We start from the raw sequence: 19,393 nt of genomic DNA on the forward strand, positions 1-19,393 counted from the left end.
CAACCACGAGTATTTCCTTCAGCATGCTTGGCATCATATAGCTATTGAGTTTTACAATGTCTTTTATTACTCTCACATACTATGTCCGGAGTTTCACCTTAGAGTTTCATTAATGAGATTATTGTTTTTAAGGCAGGCTTCTAAAAAACCCTTCTCCCTCACACCATAGCATTCCTGAAGTCATTGCCCTCCAGAATTCCTTCTCAACCAACAATCCAACCAAAAGTAAACAGTTCGTGTCAGGATGCATGTTTGAGCTATTTGCAGTACTATCTAGTATTGAATCATAGAATCCCTACAGTGTGGAGGGGTCATTTGGCCCATCAGATCCGCACCAACCCTCTGAAGAGCATCCCATCCAGACTCATTACGTACCCTATCATTGCAATCCTTCTATGGCTAATCCACCTAACCAACACACCCTGGGCACTATGGGCAATTTAGCATGGCCAGTTCACCTAACCTGCACATCTTTGGACTCTGGGAAGAAACCTCAGGTATGGAGGAAACCCACGGAGACACAGGGAGAGTGTGCAAGCTACACGCAGACAGTTGCTCAAGTATGTAATTGAACCTGGGTCCCTGGCGCTGTCAACTGTGCCACCATACTGTCCAGTATCTTTCTTATTATTAAACATTTGCCTCGAGCCTCTATTTCTTCTTGCTGCCAGACAAAAAACATACCTTTTCAGAGAGGTTTGCTGGCTTCCCTTTAAATGAATTTAGTGCCCTCTTTTCTCTCTCTCATTGTTTTCTCTTAATGTCTATATCAGCGTCGATCACTGTCATTCCCCAGCTCTCCTTTTATTATCTCTTTGTCATTCACAATATTAGCTCCTTTGTCCACCTTTGATTGTAAAACATTTTGAAATTTAACTTCCTTCCTGATGATAGTACTTCCTGATTAATGGTCAACAAGTTGTATGGACTAGTATTTCCCATTGTCCAAGAATATGACTGTTGATTCCTTTACAATTGGTGCAAACTTCTATGTCCTTTACAAACATTCCTAAAAACAAAACCGATTCCACAGATTTTTAAAAAAATTTTCCGAATTTTCCTCACTATATAGCTTGTAGGTTAAATACGTCATAACACATTGTCCAACTACTCAGTCACTCTGTCCCTAATGCGAACTTCTAAAAATATCCCACAACTGACATTCATATCCATTTTGTAAGTTACCAAATTCGGTATCATTTCTTAAACATTTACAATTTGCCAATCTAATTGTAAAGCAATATTGTCATTTGTCGCAGCATTTTTACAATTTTAAATCTACATTACAAAAGTCTCCAATTTCCAGACATCAGCTTATGGACATGATCCAATGCAGGGGTATAATTTTAAAGACGCCAAATATAAAATTTCCTGTACTTACAATAAGCTGCTTTACAATGTCCTGCATTGTACTCCAACTTATGTACAAATCAATTTGTGAACGGGCTCCAAAATGGACCCTGTTTGCAACCCAGGAATTGGGTTCTGCTATTTTAACTTCTGCTATTTTAAATTGTAAACAACTTATCTAATTTTTTGCAGTGTTGTGCAAATAATGCTTCTCTGAAAACAAAAGGATCAAGTAGAAAAGAAAAAAGAAAACACCTCCAGGGAAAGGATAAACCAGCCACAGTTTCATTAAAAGATTTTCAGACAGATGGAAGTACAGGTAGTATTGGGATATGTTGTGTTAACGTTTCCTTTGAATTCTGTGATTGCTGTTGTGAAACAGAGTCTGATATTCATGCACAGGAACTTTTCTCTCTTAAAACTTACAGCTGGTTTGTACATAATATAAAACATTACAGTATGACAAGAGACTATTTTCCTAACTGTGCCATGAATCAAATTGTCTAATCCTACTTTGTAAAATGGTTCCCAAATTCTTTAAAATAAAATATGGCAGGCAGAGGTCATGAAATTATTTAAAAGAAAAGATTAACCTTGGAATAATAAAGCTGGAGGTGACGAAAGCATGACTGGTTATATCAAACAGAGGATGAAGTGAGTGATATAGAGGTCATGTAGGTTCTCATATTGAAGAGAATATAAGATCAAAAGCTCATCTTCAGATTAAGTGATGAAGTTGAGCTTTCTGGTTCTGTTGACACTAGGGATGAAAATGGAATTTTGATGGCCTATATAAACTTTATGTCGTCCTGATTTGGAGAGGACATCGATCAGTAGGGTGTGTCTGACAGTTTTGTGGTGGGCAATTTCACTGACAGAAACTGAGGCCATACTATTTGTGTGTGCTTCAATATTTAAATAACTTTCTTAAAACATTCCCATTCCAAATTTCTCATCTTGCAAGGCTTTGTAAGTACTCATAAAAGCTGACCATGTGATGAGCTCTGCGATCCGACCAACTCCAGCAGATTTCTTCGATGTAACCTTTGTTGCAGGTTTAATGCTTTCTTCTCCATACGAGAATTGGCTGTCGTAACCTTTTAATTTTAATTTTGTATTCTTGGTAAAACTTCGATTTTGGCATTTGAATTATGAAGAGATAATTGGAAATATTGTATATAGTGATGAAAATAGGTTTTGTTTTGGTAGGGGAGAGGGATTCCAAATTTGTAGAATTAATGTCAGAAAGAGAACTTTGAGGGTCCACTAAAAGGAGCTTTGTGCTCTGTTCAATTCATGCTAAGATTCCACAGCCTGTGTAACTTTTCAATTTAGTTCCTTTTCTTTTCCTCCAGTTTCTTTTTTTTTTCTTATTATCTTACAAATTGTCCCCTTCTTTAAGTCACCTCATTATGCTAAATTTAGAGACCTATAAGAGGTCTCTAAACTTTTTGTTCAAGGAACTCCCTTCAGAGATTTGTGTCCCATGTGCAACAGTCTATTCATTGGTGTAAGTCAAGCTGGAAACCTTTTGAGTTCTAATATGAAAGCCAATAAGATCATTAGAACTCAATAACCAGAAAAATTCCTCCGATATTTGTTTATGTTTCATTTTAACTACTTTTTTGGAAGTGTTCAACTCTTTCATGTACAAACCCAAGTTATCACTGTAATTCTGGAAGTAACAACAGAGAACTATGAGCTGATCAGAGGAATGAACGTGGATCTTCTCAGTCGCAGTGTAAGCAGCCTAACTGAAGGGAAATCTACTGACTTTCATCTGCTTGGACTAGAATAGGTCTGTAATCATGTTGTTCAGAGGAACTGGGAAATAATGAATCATTGGTTTGCTTCAGAAGAAATTAAATGCAATTGACCTTTTTTAATGCAGACATGAATTAATAAATCATTAAGTTGTTTCTCAGTTTAAGACACCAAGCAGGCAGCAGTGCAGAATCCGAAAGGGCAGAATAAAACTTAAAAGAAGTTGCAAAGCAATGAGCGATCAAGTAATTTTAAAGCCTTAAAAAGTATTTTACAGATTAAAAAGTTTGGTTTAACATCCCAGAGGCCCAAAGACTCATGAGAGCTTTGATGTATGGATAAATAAAAGACATTTGAAAAAGGTTCAGAATTTGAGGAAAGGATGTTTTTAACATATTTTTAAAGTGGAGAGTCAGGTGAAGAATCATTTACTTGTTGCTGTTTATTTCTTGTTAGTCGGATGCTCAAACCCTTGAACACTTTCAAAAATAAATTTATACTGTTCAGAGCTACAGGCGAAAATGCAGATGTCTTTTAGATTGAGAAATATTTAAAGATCTGTAAACTGAAATGATTTTAGGTAATGCATGTTGTGTGCTGCCAATAGAGAAAATGCAGATTGCAGGTGACACTTGTTTGTGATTAATAGGCAGCGTCCACTTTGCATCTCATTGATAATCTGATTTATATGTACACAGTTTGTCTCTCTCCCTATCTCTCTTTTTCTCTATATCAGCTCCTCACTCCCATCCCAGCAGTCCAAGTATCTTACCAATACTTGCAGTAACATGATGCATTCTCATCAATACTCCATTCTATTTAAAGGCTTCTTGTTTGGATCATTTCTTCATGGAAAATCTTTATGCTGTGCAACTTTGGTAACATTTCTAATTGAGACCTTCGCCCCTCTCACTTTTTCTAACCCTGTGCATCTTTGGTATTGATATGCTAAATTATCTAATTGCCTGATTCAGCAGCAATCAAATTTCAGTATGCTTGTTATGTTTTGATTTTCACACATATACACTTCTCCTCAATGAGGATCTGTTGATTTTCTCTTTCATGGTCTGGAAGCTTTTTCCACTCATTATAGTGGTATGTTTGTTAGGTCAATTGTTTTTCGAATTTTATTGCCTGTGTTTGTTATTGGACAGTATAGGTGATGGATTGTGGGGATACTTGCGCCTCTTCATAAGAGTTTGTTAAACGCACATGGAGAATATCCTAACAGGGTTAGGTGAAGAGGGATGAAAACAGGCTTCAATGGAGTGCAAACAGCCATGACTCTCTGAGGCCAAATGGCCTACTTCATTACTGCAAATGACTGGTACATAAAGAATTTCGTAGTCTCAGTTTAATCAGCCAATAAAAGGAATGGTGCTAGATGATAGTCAGACATGTTTCATGTATGACTTATGCTTTTCTTTAGAATTCCTTACCTAATCTACAGCATTATCAGAATGGAGAGAAATGTTATATCCACGTGATGACCCAGGCATTAACTGTCAATTGCTACTGTCATAATAATTGTTAGGCAGCCCCAAATCTCAAATGTATTAACATCTGAATTATGAGCCAATTTTTGTTTTATTTTGTATATTAAGAGTATTTCTGACAGATGCTTAAAATGCAGCATTTTCAAATCACAAAAATAAGTTTGAGAAAGCTAGTGTGGAATTTTAAAACATGCAAGTGTATAGTTTGAGCCACTTTCCTATTGGTTGTATTAGCCACAAATTACAGCATGAAATGTATTGCCATATATTCATACACCATATTAACTCTCCATTTTCTATCTCTTTAGATCAGACAAACAAAAAATCTGAGGTATGCAACTTGGCCATAAACTAATAACCTTAGTAATTTATGCCAATAATTAACACTAATGTGATTTGTAATCTCTCTTTAAAATTAATTTGATTTTATAATGCCTGGGTTTCTTTAAACCTTTTTAATAAAATAATGGCCAAAGTTTCAGTGTGATTGGCAAAGAAACGAGGAGCCTTTCTATATGTATTGAGTTATAACTTAGAATGCATTGCATGGTGCTGCAAACCAATTCAGCAGTGACTTTGAACAGGGAATGTACTTGAAAAAGGCAGAGAAAATATTTCAGGGCTGTGGGGCAAGTCAGTGGGACTTACTGGATAACTCTTAATGGGCTCTTTGCTTCTGAGAAATATCGAAGATATTCAAAATTGACATTCATTGAAAGAACGAACGCTACCTGCCAACTTGGGCTGACTACTATAATCTTGTCTCCAGGAGCCAAAATCTTTGCATGCAACAACAGAAGAGGATAGTTTCTTTAATAAACTAGAAGAAGATGCAAATAAAATATTGTTGATGGAGAAAAGAAAACAATGCACAAGTTCAAATGGACTGGATATTGCTACGCAAGAAAGTCAAGTATGTATTACCAAAATGATTTTCTTGTGTACTAGCTGGTCCCTATGGTGTTGTCCATTATTTGGGAGTTGAAACGCTATTGTAATATTTAGCTGCTTATTGCCTACTGATTTAAAGCCTCCCTCAGGAATTACCTAAGTAAGTATTGTGGTGAGCCAGACTGGTGACTGCTCAATGGATGAAGAGTACTGACTTAATGACTGTATTCCAAATGACTGGTGTTCCATTTAAGGGTTTGCTTGAGACTGGAGCTTAATACTACAGGGCTGAAAGATCATATGGAAGTTTGGTAATTGTGGGGTTCACATGTGCTTGAAGTAGGACATATTGCTGACTCTTTAACAGTTTAAATTCATGCCACCATGAAAGGAAACAGTAGTATCTTGCACACTTGAGGATTCCATGCAAGCAGTAGCAACTGGGTCTAAATTTGTGTCTCAGATATATTAGCTGACAAACATGATGTTGAACTCATTCTTTAATAGATCAGAGGTCTTGACATTCAAGTTGTAGATTAACATAGAAGATATTGATGCATTGCAGAAAGATGCTGCTCAGAGGTAGCTTGAATTGAGGGAATGCCACAACTGAGCAGACCTCAGGACTTAATCTTTACTTTGGGGAGGCAAGGGAAAGCTCTGAAGAAGCAGGTGAGTACCAAGGCAGGCTGTTTAGAAAATTACCCGCATGCTTTTGAGGCTATTAGGCCAACTAGGTTTCACTCCGTATCTCGCCCACCTATCCACCTTTTCAACTCAAGCCTCCACCTACCACCTGCTCCCTTGTACCACCATGCCACCTCCATTGCTACTCACTAAGTATTCAGCTTGGATAGACCTCAGAGGCTGTCATATACACTTGATTATGAAAAGCTTCTATTCATGAAACCCATTCAGACCTTTTAAATCTGAAGCTGTTAATTAGAGTCATAGAAATGTACAACCGGGAAATGGACCCTTTGGTCCAACTCGTTCATGCCGACCAGATATACTAATCTAATCTAGTCCCATTTGCCAGCACTTTACCCATATCACTCTAAACCCTTCCTATTCATATACCCATCCAGATGTCTTTTAAATGCTATAATTGTACCAGTCTCCACCATTTCCTCTGGCAGCTCATTCCATACACGCACCACCCTATGTGTGAAAAATTACCCCTTACATATCTTTCCCCCTCAACCTAAACCTACGCCCTCTAGACTAGACTCCCCAACCCCAGGGAAAAGACCTGGTCTATTTTTCTTATCCATGCCCCTCCTGATTTTATCAACCTCTATAAGGTCATCCCTCAGCCCCCAAAGCTCCAGGGAAGACAGCCCCAGCCTATTCAACCTCTCCCTATAGCTCAAATCTTCCAACCCTGGCAACATCCTTGTAAATCTTTTCTGAACCCTTTCAGGTTTCATAACATCTTTCCGATAGGAAGACCAGAATTGCACACACCTATTCCAAAGGTTGCCTAATGTAATACTTCTGTATTCAGTAACAACATCAAAGTCACCTGATTCTTAAAAAAAAAACTCTAAAATGTCAAACCATTAACTCAGCAACCCCTGCAATGGTAGTTGTAGCTTTTGAAACTCAGCAAAGTATTTATGGCAGTAGCCACAGTAAATGGTAATTGACAAGGAAAATCCTTTGTAATTCCATAAACTTTTTTTTCTAACCAAAAGCAGATAGTCTGTCATTGTTTAATCCAGCACAAGCTTTTTAAAACTCACCAACAGATTTCTTCAGATTGTGTGAATTAAATCTGATCCACTCTTAAAGAGGATGTATGTTTTCTCTCCGTAATTCGTGACTCCCACACAGCACATTAAGGTCTCTGGCACAGTAGAAATGGGATCTTTTTGAACTGAGCACTGAATTCAAATGGCCCTGCCAAGTTCAGGTTTTTCCCCAAATGAATCAAGTCCTATCCCTTCCCTCTGCCAGCAAAAATTGTATCTATTAGAAATGGAGAAAGGACCTCTGTATTTAGGTTCCCCATCATTTTTAAAGGCCTGCTGATTTGAGAAGTTTCGACAAAACTAAGGTCTAAGTGTGTGCTGAACATGTGATAGTGCAAAATACACACTTCCCTGTGCCAATACTGTGTAATTGCTGCAGGAATGATTAACAGCTATTCCAGATGTCCTGTTGAACTCTTCTCTATATTAAATTGCATCTGGATGAATGTGCTGTTGGCGGGAAACAAGCTATAAACACAATACTTTGTGAAACAACCAGAGTTTGCATTGCTTTGTTTGTATGATGTTCAAATTTCAAAATGGAACCCATTATATTTCATTGCAGTCAAGAGAAATACAGATTTTCATTATTTTTCTGTTATTTACCAGGAAGCTGTTTCCAATAACGCAAGAACTGAACAGTTAAAGGATCAACTGGAAAAGAAAGATATGAAAATTCTTCAATTGAAACAAACTGTTACGCAGTGGGAAGTAAGTCTTGAAGTTTTGCTGTTGTATTTAAAACCTGTTCTTACAGGCATCCGACTGATGTTTTCCAGCTTTCTTCTTTAAATAGGCAAAATACAAAGAAGTAAAGGCTCGAAATGCTCTGCTTTTGAAGATGCTACAAGAAGGTGAAAGTAAGTACATAAATGTTAATATTTGTAAGACCTGAAGATTGCCCAGTGATGTACCATGCTAGGAATATTGAAGTTTCAAGTATACTCTTCCATTAATTTAGGTCATGGTTGAACTACAGATTGACCCCATTTTATTTGTCTGTGCTTCCTATTCCTTGGTACCCTTCACTAAAATCATAATACTTATCCAAGCCTTGAAAGCTATTTGGCACACTGTTGTATTCCAGTACCACTACTGAGTTGTAAAAATTTCATTTAAAAACTTCTTCATATTTAATCACTTCAATTTGTCATATGTAATGGATTTTATTGTACAAGGGTATCTGTTCATTAAATCAATCCGAGCACACTTAAGTCTGTTGTAGTAAGTTGCTGAAAGTACAAGTTGATAACAACGCAGCAAGGGAAACTAAACATTTGGGTCTGGATGAACAATAGCCTTTCTTTAATCAGTGAGACTGAAGAATCAGTGAGACAGAAACACTTGGAAGGAGGGTGAATTAAAGTAGATAAACTCAATGTCAAATAAGGTACAGAAACAGCAATAAAGAGTGGGAATATTGGATTAAGAGTAAAGAAGCAAAGGATAATTTTAAAAATTTATATACTTAACATTTTTAAAATCATTAAAGATCAAAACTACTCGAAAGGCGGAGGTGATGAGAATCTGGATTGCACTGAATAGGAGGGCAGTACTGCAGGAAACCTCACAACCTTTACAAAGTGCATTCATGTTATAGCATTCAAAGCTAGGGGCCAAGTGTTGGAAAGTGAGACTAGTTTAGATAGGTGATGGATCTTGTTTTTTGTCAGTGCAGTTTCAATGGGCTAAATGGCCTGTTCTGTACTGTATGACTCCAAACTTTCTGAGGCTCCACAGTTGTAACAGTTCACTTACAGTCCCAAAGCTGAATTTTTCCCTTTAAGGCAGATATTGCAAGGTGGACCATTTCCCACCGTTGCGGTCTTGTCACCTGAGTGGCCATGCCTGCCCAGCATATTTCTGCCCTCTGAGTTGGGGGAAATGCCCTCACAATGTGGAAGGAGAGGCAGGCACATAGCGAGGCAATTGGGGTTGAAGGTGTAGCTCCATTTGCTGGGAAATTGGCCAAGTTCTACAGATAATTAGAATGCTTCCAATCCCATCCCCGTCTTTCATCATTCATCACCATTCATGCACCATTGATGATTTGCAGAATTCTTTAACTCTATAAGAACATTGAGATGTTTTTGAGTACAGGACCTATTCGGGTTTACCTTAGATGCTTGTGAGAGTTTAGGAAAGTGATTGCTGGGCCCCTTGTAGAGATATTTGTACCATCGAAAGCCTCGTGAGAGGTGCTGGAAGGCTGGAGGTCGGCTAACGTGTCATCATTTAAGAAAGGTGGTAAGGAAAAGCCAGTGAGCCTGATGTCAGTGGTGGGTAAGTTGTTGGAGGGAATTCTATGGGATAGGATTTTCAGGTATTTGGAAAAGATAAGGACTGATTAGGGATAGTCTACATGACTTTGTGCGTGTGAAATAGTGTCTCACTAACTAGATTGAGTTTTTTGAAGAAGTGATTAAGAAGATTGAAGGCAGAGTGGTGACCATTGTCTATGTGGACTTCAGTAAGGTGTGGTAGACTAGTTAGCAAGATTAGACCAAATGGAATACAGGAAGAACCAGGCATTTGGATCCCAAATTAGCTTGAAGCTAGGAGACAGGGTGGTGGTGGAGAGTTATTTTTTGGACTGGAGGCCTGTGCCCAGTGGTATGCCACAAGGATCAGTATTTGCTCAATGCTTTTTGTCATTTACATAAATGATTTGGATGTGAATATAGAAGGTAAGGTTAGTAAGTTTGCAGATAACACCAAAATTTGTGGTGTAATGATCAGTGAAGAAGGTCACCTCAGAATACAACAGGACCAGGACTAAATGTGGAAATGGGCCAACAAGTGACAAGTGGAGTTTAACTTAGATACATGTGAGCTGCTGCATTTGGTAGGGCAAATCAGGGCAGGATTTTGGCACTTAAAGGTCCTGGAGAATGTTGCCAAACAAAGAGACCTTGGAGTGCAGGTTCTTAGTTCTTTGGAAGTGGAGTCGCAGGTAGACAGGGCAGTGAAGAAGGCGTTTGGTGCACTTGCCTTTATTGGTCAGTGCATTGGGAATAGGAGTTGGGACATTATGTAGCAGCTGTACACGACATTGGTTAGGCCACTTTTGGAATACTGGTCTCCCTGCTATTGAAAAGATGTTGTGAAACTTGAAAGAGTTCTAAAGAGATTTACAAGGATGTTGCCACGGTTCGAGGATTTGAGCTATAGGGAGAAGCTGGAAAGGGTGGGGCTACTTTCCCTGGAGCATCAAAGGTTGAGGGGTGATGTTGTAGAAGTTCATAAAATCATTAGGGGCGTGGATAGGGTGAATAGTCTCTCCCAGGATAGGGAAGCCCAAAACTGGTGGGCATGGGTTTAAAGTGAGAGTGGAACAATTTTTTCACGCAGAGAATGGTGTGTATGCAGTGAGCTGCCTGAAGAGGTGATGGACATTAGTATAGTTGCAATATTTGAAAGGCGTCTGGATGGGTATATGAATAGGAAAGATTTCTTGGAATATGGGCCAAATGCTATCAAATGGGACTAGATTAATTTAGAATATGTGGTCAGCATGGATGAGTGGGACCCCAAGGGTCTGTTTCCATGCTGTGTGTCTTTATGATGCTACTCTCTTAGCTGTCAAGATAAGCAAATGCAATTCAAGACCCATTTTTTTTAAAGAGATCTTCTTAAGTAATCTGAAGACAGTCAAGATCAATAAACGTTCAGTCTCCTTTAACAACTATGTCAACAACTCCTGCTGAGCTGAATATATTAGTGAGGCTTAGAGCTCAGCCAAGCACTCATGTTGGGATTCCATTGCCTAGCAGATTAAACAAAGCCTCCAGATTTGAACACTTAAAACCTTTGAAATCAGTGAAAGACTAAAGATATCTATTCAAAATTAAAAACAGGAGTTCAGATATCTGAGCCCTCATTCAGTTAAGAGGTGAAAACACAGGATAGATGACACAGTCAAATCTGAATGTTAATGCTGTACAAGACCACTTTTTCCATTGGATAATGTACTCTGTGTCTGAACACGTTTTAATCCTTTCATAGTGTTGGTTGATGACTGATCTATTGAAAACAGCATAATTATTAATGGCAATATTGAGTATGTTTAACTTAGATTGCATTATAATGTGCATTATGAATACGTTTTGACCTTCCCACCAAAATGTTGCTGACTTCAAATGTGGGAGTCCTACCAAAACGAGGTCAACTCCATGAAAATACTGAGGAATTTAAAATGTCAACCCACACAATGTCACCAAGCAGTGTGAGTGCTGTGCGCAGGCTTGTGACTTATTCCCTTTCTGAATTGGAGATTAATGAACAATTAAAAACTCTATTGGGGAAGTTAAGAAATCTAAATGTGGCTTTATCCTTCACTCTGACTTAACTTCTCTCCATTCTCCAATGTTAGCAATGATCAGTGTTATCTGAGTAGTGTGATAACTCTTTTGAATTACTTTAGTTATAGATTAGTGTATTTAAAGATCTTCTCCTACTGCACCATTCACAAGTACAGTATTTCAAGTTGAGAATGATGTGAACATTTTTGTTGACTGTTTAATTGAATTTTTTTTGTTTTCTCAAGATATGAAGGGATACTTTATTGACTGTCGTGTTTACTTGGAGTCTTTAACATACTTTGTGTCTGATCGCATTTGTAATTAATGATTGGTTAATACTTAATACCAGTGATTAAGCTCATCATTGAAACATTCATTTCATTGACATCCATCAGCTTATTTTTGATTCACTGAATGAACTTATGTTGTCATTACATGAGATGAGCAACAAAATATATTCAGTTTGTCAAAAGAAAATAATGTAAATGCATGTTTTAAACTGCATTGCAAATCTTAAATAAACAAACAGAACTGAAATTTAATCACCAAGGAATTATGTTTATCTTGATTAGGACCCTTGTCTAGATCACTTACCGAGGGATTTCTACCTCCCATTCACGAGCCTCCTTTCTGTTTTTGCCTGTTTAGTTTTTACTATGTGTCTCTTATATCAAAAGGTCATCACCACTTCTTATCTGACAAGTTAATATACGCATTATTCTCCCAAGGCGTCGGAAAAGGTCAAGTGCAGTCTTCAAGTTAAACTGGGTTAGAGAGTGGTGGATAACTAGTCTAGAACACCTAGACATTATTCATCCCCCACTTTTGACAATATTCTATTTTGTTCTTATTTTTATATATTTGTTTTGATAAATCCAAAACACAGCTTGTGGTTAAAGGGATTAGGAAGTGTCTATGCAATGCAGTTTAATGACAGTAAAGAAGCCAAATGTGTAATTAAAGAAATAACTCCACACACACAGTCGCCTGAGGCTGGAATCGAACCCAGGTTCTGGTACGGTGAGGCACCAGTGCTAACCATCATGTCGGCATGTCAGGAACAATTTTAACCCAAGTCTGCTGGCATGATCAGGTTCAATGCCCATTTAATTTCCCACTGATACAAATCCATGTGCAGCTTGATGGTGGCTAATCTAATCACATCAACTTTTCAATGGGTGTGTTTGGATCACCATTGTTCCTGTGACATGTGTTTTATGTAATATCAATAAGAATTGGATCAATATGCCACGAGGAATACTTCAGTTTTGATGTGAAAGCCTTTTTGAAAATATGCAATATAGAGGTATACATTTATATTTTCCCCTGCATTTCAGTGAAAGATAAAGCAGACATACTTTTACAAGTTGATGAACTGTTAACTATCAAGAATGAACTGACCTCACAGGTAAGATCAATGATTACAAACTATTGAACAGTGCCTTGTTAGCTGAGGTTTAATAAACCAGTACACATCAGTGACCTGCTTAAAACAGGAAATGTAAAAACATAGTCTGAGTTTACTATGTTAATGATTATATCCAGTGACACTTCATCTCATTTGGTTGGAGTTTGGGAACTTGATTTAAAGTAGGGAACATGCCTGTGTTGGTTTAAGACGCTTCCATATTTTAAGTGAAAACTAAGTGAGCTGATATCATATAGAGCCGTGGTTCTGAACCTTTTCACTGTCGAGGCACACAGGATACATAAGCGAGCAGAATTCTTTTTTCCTACACACGTGTAGTGACAAATGTCAGCACATACTAGCTTGAAAACCGACACCCTGCGGAGATCAGAAGCATAGACGTGAAAGTTTGATTGATCACATCTCACCTTGTGATGTGCTATGGCACACGGGTTGATATAGGGAACTGTGTTTTACTCTGGTCTCCTGCGTAAGTGTAGAAATTCAACAACAAGTCCTGCTCTTGATCATCATTGATCAACCTCAGAAGTGCAAAATGTCAGCAAGTGTAAGATCAGATTTACCTCTAGGGTATGTTGCAAGTCAAATGGATCAGAGTTTCTAAACTTAGGATCCAGCCTAAGATTTTAAGGCATTCGCCAGTGGCTCCCTGTCTCGCCACACAAACAATTTAAAGAATTTAATGGTGATCCTCAAAGATTACTGTATGAAAAACTGAGTTTTACAAGTCAGTTCAAATCATGGGTTGACACCAGCACTTTAATCATCGGCTGTGTTCAGAATGTGACGAATCAGAAGTGCCACTTGCCACTCTGAATCTCATGGTTATCAGTCCAGTGCCATATTGTTAGGGAGACAGAATTTAGTTGCAGATGGCACATTCTGCTTGTTATATCAATAAAGGATAAGAAAGGAAATGAGAACTGATATATTGTTCAATTCCATCAATTTTATCAGCTTTAATTACATTAACAGCTCCACTGAGAGTCAACCCATTTCAAGAGTAACAAGTGAGCACAAATGAGCCATAAGGAACGAGTATGAAATATGTCTGTCCTTTTTAAAGAAATCACCTTGTTTGAAAGAATTGAAACCCAGCATCATGTTTCACATTAACTCTTGAATTTCCAGATATCAGTGTGTGAGAGCTATTCTCACTTATATACAATAAGGCTGTGATTGTTATATGCCTGCTCATTCAAGATGTTCTTCTCTTTATCTAGGTTACTGGCCTGCATGCAGCTCTCGAACAAGAAAAATCAAAAGTCAAGCTTTTACAAGCAGAGTTAACAAAATTTCAGGTAAAATGCTTATCAAAGTGATATCTGTAATGTTAAAAGATGAGTAACTGTTAACTATTTGAATCATATTGTGATTTATCACCTCCTACATTACAAGACCATATTTGATATTATTATTGCCTTCTAATGCTAGTTATTAGTGAATTGGAAGCAGCAAATTATCTCATGGTACTCTGTACTTCCTGTCCAAATTAGTTATTCTGTCTCTGGAAAAGGTAAAACATGCTGATGGAAATACACCTGCAACATATATCATTTTTTATCTTGACAAAAGGTTGAGAATGAAGCAGAAACAAATACTTAATGGAAGCTTCATGATCACTGCATTAATTATTCCCCTGAGCCTCGTTATAGCCCAAGAAAGAAAAATAAAACACTTCTATGCAGAAGCAAAGCCTCTCCAAAGAGGTAGTTACTGATATACATCCTAGATGTTAAGCTCCAGAAATTGTCTTCAATCAGTACTACTTAAATGAGGGAACAACAATACTCCGTTTTTGTATCACTTTTTGCTTTCAGGCCAAAATGTAGTTGCTGATTTGTCTATAGAAATGTAAACTTAATGCCTTCTACAAAGTTTGATGTGCATGCTTCTTTCCGATACCTGAAATTCTAAAGGCAATAACTTGCATAATACCTGAAGTATAACTGATGATCTGCAAAAGTTTCTTATCAGTACAATCAAAAGTGTAATGACATTCATAGATTGAAAGAAAGAATTTTCACTCTTTTAATGTACAGATGTACACCTTTAATGCCTACATTGCCCAGGAATATCCATTATTTTTATGTCCTGCAAATCTTATTTCCAATACCCTATTTGTCAGTCTTCCGAATTCATCTAAGGAAATGACGTTCAGTGCTGATTGTTTGGAAAAGATCTTTCCATCTGTGAATCGTAAAATCTCAGATTTATCCATGGGAAGGAAATGGAGTGTTGGAGAATAGGTTTACAATTATGGTCATAAAATCAATACACTATCCATGTTGAAAGCCTGAGGTGTGATGTGATGAAATTATTTAACTCTTCAGATGTTATTCAGTAAGGTATTTTTGGTGCCTGAATCATGCTGAAAAATGTGTTGCTGGAAAAGTGCAGCAGGTCAGGCAGCATCCAAGGAGCAGGTGAATCGACGTTTCGGGCATAAGCCCTTCAGGAATGAGGAGAGTGTGCCAAGTAGGCTAAGATAAAAGGTAGGGAGGAGGGACTTGGGGGAGGGGCGTTGGAAATGCAATAGGTGGAAGGAGGTTAAGGTGAGGGTGATAGGCCGGAGAGGGGGTGGGGGTGGAGAGGTCGGGAAGAAGATTGCAGGTCAAGATGGTGGTGCTGAGTCCAAGGGTTGGGACTGAGATAAGGTGGGGGGGAGGGGAAATGAGGAAGCTGGAGAAATCTGCATTCATCCCTTGTGGTTGGAGGATTCCTAGGCGGAAGATGAGGCGCTCTTCCTCCAGGCGTCGTGTGCCATGGTCTGGCAATGGAGGAGGCCACGGACCTGCATGTCCTTGGCGGAGCGGGAGGGGGAGTTAAAGTGTTCAGCCATGGGGAGGTTGGGTTGGTTTGTGCGGGTGTCCCAGAGGTGTTCTCTGAAACGTTCCGCAGGTAGGTGGCCTGTCTCCCCAATGTAGAGGAGGCCACATCGGGTGCAGCGGATGCAGTAAATGATGTGTGTGGAGGTGCAGGTGAATTTGTGATGTATATGGAAGGATCGCTTGGGGCCTTGGAGGAAAGTGAGGGGGGAGGTGTGGGCGCAAGTTTTGCATTTCTTGCGGTTGCAGGGGAAGGTGTCGGGAGTGGAGGTTGGGTTGGTGGGGGGTGTGGGCCTGACGAGGGAGTCGCGGAGGGAGTGGTCTTTCCGGAACACTGAAAGGGGAGGAGAGGGAAATATATCCCTGGTGGTGGGGTCCGTTTGGAGGTGGCAGAAATGACAACAGATGATACGATGTATATGGAGGTTGGTGGGGTGGTAGGTGAGGACCAGTGGGGTTCTGTCTTGGTTGCGATTGGAGGGGCGGGGTTCAAGGGCGGAGGAGCGGGAAGTGGAGGAGATGCGGTGGAGAACATCGTCAACCATGTCTGAGGGAAAATTACAATCTTTGAAGAAGGAGGCCATCTGGGTTGTTCGGTATTGGAATTGGTCCTCCTGGGAGCAGATGCGGTGGAGGCAAAGGAATTGGGAATATGGGATGGCGTTTTTACAGGGGGCAGGGTGGGAGGAGATGTAGTCTAGGTAGCTGTAGGAATCGGTCCCACAAGGAGGTTGAACAGTTCATCAACTTTACCAAAACCTTCCACCCCGACCTCAAATTTACCTGGACTGTCTCAGACTCCTCCCTCCCCTTCCTAGACCTCTCCATTTCTATCTCGGGCGACCGACTCAACACAGACATTTACTATAAACCGACCGACTCCACATACAACATTTACTGCATCCGTTGCACCCGATGTGGCCTCCTCTACACTGGGGAGACAGGTCACCTACTTGCGGAACGTTTCAGAGAACACCTCTGGGACACCCGCACCAACCAACCCAACCACCCCGTGGCTGAACACTTTAACTCCCACTGCCGCTCCGCCAAGGACATGTAGGTCCTTGGCCTCCTCCATCGTCAGACCATGGCAACACGACGCCTGGAGGAAGAGCGCCTCATCTTCTGCCTAGGAACCGTCCAACCACAAGGGATGAATGCAGATTTCTCCAGCTTCCTCATTCCCCTCCCCCCCACCTTATCTCAGTCCCAATCCTCGGACTCAGCACCACCTTCTTGACCTGCAATCTTCTTCCCGACCTCTCCACCCCCACCCCCTCTCCGGCCTATCACCCTCACCCTAACCTCCTTCCACCTATTGCATTTCCAACGCCCCTCCCCCAAGTCCCTCCTCCCTACCTTTTATCTTAGCCTACTTGGTACACCCTCCTCATTCCTGAAGAAGGGCTCATGCCCGAAACTTCGATTCTCCTGCTCCTTGGATGCTGCCTGACCTGCTGCACTTTTCCAGCAACACATTTTCAGCTCTGATCTCCAGCATCTGCAGGCCTGAATCATGCTGACCACTGTGCATTATGCTTTTAGAAAGTTTGTTATGTAGGTGTGTGGTGCATGTTATGTGATGTTTTCAATGATTAAGATATCAACATTGGTGAAACTCCTAGAAATTCAACCACTCTTATAGCCATGTAGCACTTAACTTCCAACCCAGAAGTTTGCCAAGGTGTCAAATTCAGTCAGGAGAGAATAAAATCTGGAGAGGAACACCATTGAAAAAGTATTATTATTATCTTTTTCTCTACCACCTCTCTGCACATGAGAAATTTCTAACTATGACTTGTTCTGCAAAAGAGCTGAAATGCAAAGCAAATTGAAGTTTTGTTCCTCAGCTCAAAAACATTAGATAGTCGTTTTGATGGATGATGTAAAGAGGAACTCGCTGTTTTGTATTGGTATATGTTTTAATCTATTATCGGTTCAATAGGACAGGATAGTCATTCCAGTGTTCCATAAAAGGTGTCAATTTTAAACTTAATTTTTCTCTCTTGGATTCTGTAGGGAGGCAAAAAAGGGAAGAAAATGTCTGAATTGGATCACTGAAGATTGCAACATTTGCGTACTGTGAAGCCCAACGCAAAAAAAATCTCCACAATATAAAGCCTTCCTTCAGGGTGCCATCATGGATATTTCTAGTTCTTGCAAAGCCATTGGATTTTGCCATTAATTTGTTTTGCACTTGTTTAAACTTTTGTGAAAACTTCCCACTCCTCAGACCAAGAGGAAACATCTTATTTTGTTGCACTTCTGACGGAACTGTCATGGTACCAAAAACTGAATGATGTTTGGGTGGTTAACTTCTGCTTTAGTATTACAGAGATTTGAAGTGATGTCTTAAAAAAAAAAAAATTTTTTTGGTTTTCAAAAGTTATTTTTGATTGATTAATGACTGCTTTAGGCAGGATTTATAGCCTGTTAATAAGTGAGTAAGTACATTGTTTACAGCCATCTCATTGACTGTATTTGACAATATACATTGAAACTAAAAAATGTACAAGATGATGTGAGGTTATAATGTATGCTCCAATATTTTCATTTAACTTCACAAGAACCAACTTAGAAAAGGACAGGAGAGATAAGAGGGAAATAAATAATTTCTAGTAACATTAGTTTGTGGGGTTTCAGAGAAGTTTCCATTCATAACTCCATGAGGCATGGAAAGCTGTGTTCATCCAAATAAGGGCAAGGTTGAGCAAGGTTTTCATAATAATGTAAGAACGATTCTCTTTCTTGTGGTCCTGACTATATTTGACTTTCGTGTTAAGTTGGAAAATAGTCAGTTTCCCTACAATCCTTACCGTACTTATGAGCATGTACAAAATAAAAGGGCATCTGTAAGTAACCCAGCCTGTGTTTCTGGAATATGAAGTAGTTCATATTTTGTTGATCAGTACTGAAGCATGTTAAAATGCCAAACTTTTAATACATACCAATAAATTACAATGAAGTTTAATTTACCCAATATTGACATATTTTGTGTGCATATACGTGCATGAGCACACACAAGCACATACACCACTTCTTTTCAAGCACCAATACTGGATCTTGATTACTCACGGTTTTGCAGCTCCTCCTATAGTTATTACTTTGTAGAGATGGGTTAGCTCTTAATTAACTAACCCAAATCCAGTTTTGTTCATTCGTCTTGAGATAGGTCACAACATTTATTTCACAGACTAAAACAGAAAATGTTGCCAAAACACAGCAAGCCTGGCAGTATCTGTGGAGAGAGAAACGGAGTTAATGGTTTGAGTCTGATGAAGGCTCTTCAGAACTGAAAGAGGCTGGAAAATGATGGTTCTGTGGTACTGAAAGGGAGAGGAGGAGCGAGAGAAGCAGAGCTGAGGGTGCCCAGAGAAAAATACAATGGGTGTGCTGATGGTGGGAAGGAAAGACTGGGATCTAAAGTAGGTGAATATACAATAGTTGTGAAAAGGAAAAAAATTGGTCCATTCTGCTGAGAGCAAAGCAACAAGACACGGCTGGGGTGAGTAATAAAATGGAGGATGGAGATCATGCACTGAAGTTGTAGTTATTCACTGTTTATGTTCTCGAGACTGTA

The 19,393-nt window shown here is 39.3% G+C and overlaps 1 protein-coding gene across 1 annotated transcript in view; it reads left to right on the plus strand.

Moving 5' to 3' along the window:
• Positions 1-18,788, plus strand: part of gkap1 (G kinase anchoring protein 1) — a 57,722-nt gene extending 38,934 nt beyond the window's left edge. Inside the window, exons 4-11 of the mRNA XM_043712928.2 lie at positions 1,543-1,669; positions 4,919-4,941; positions 5,380-5,523; positions 7,865-7,966; positions 8,052-8,115; positions 12,894-12,964; positions 14,209-14,286; positions 17,833-18,788. Coding sequence (XP_043568863.1) covers positions 1,543-1,669; positions 4,919-4,941; positions 5,380-5,523; positions 7,865-7,966; positions 8,052-8,115; positions 12,894-12,964; positions 14,209-14,286; positions 17,833-17,874 — 651 coding nt within the window. The 3' untranslated portion in view covers positions 17,875-18,788. The remainder of the gene's footprint in view (positions 1-1,542; positions 1,670-4,918; positions 4,942-5,379; positions 5,524-7,864; positions 7,967-8,051; positions 8,116-12,893; positions 12,965-14,208; positions 14,287-17,832) is intronic.
• The last annotated feature ends 605 nt before the right edge of the window (positions 18,789-19,393 follow it).

This window comes from Chiloscyllium plagiosum, unplaced genomic scaffold, assembly GCF_037043375.1.
Source record: "Chiloscyllium plagiosum isolate Xiang-an unplaced genomic scaffold, Cpla_swu_hap1 HiC_scaffold_2, whole genome shotgun sequence".
In the NCBI taxonomy this organism is placed as follows: Eukaryota; Metazoa; Chordata; class Chondrichthyes; order Orectolobiformes; family Hemiscylliidae; genus Chiloscyllium; species Chiloscyllium plagiosum.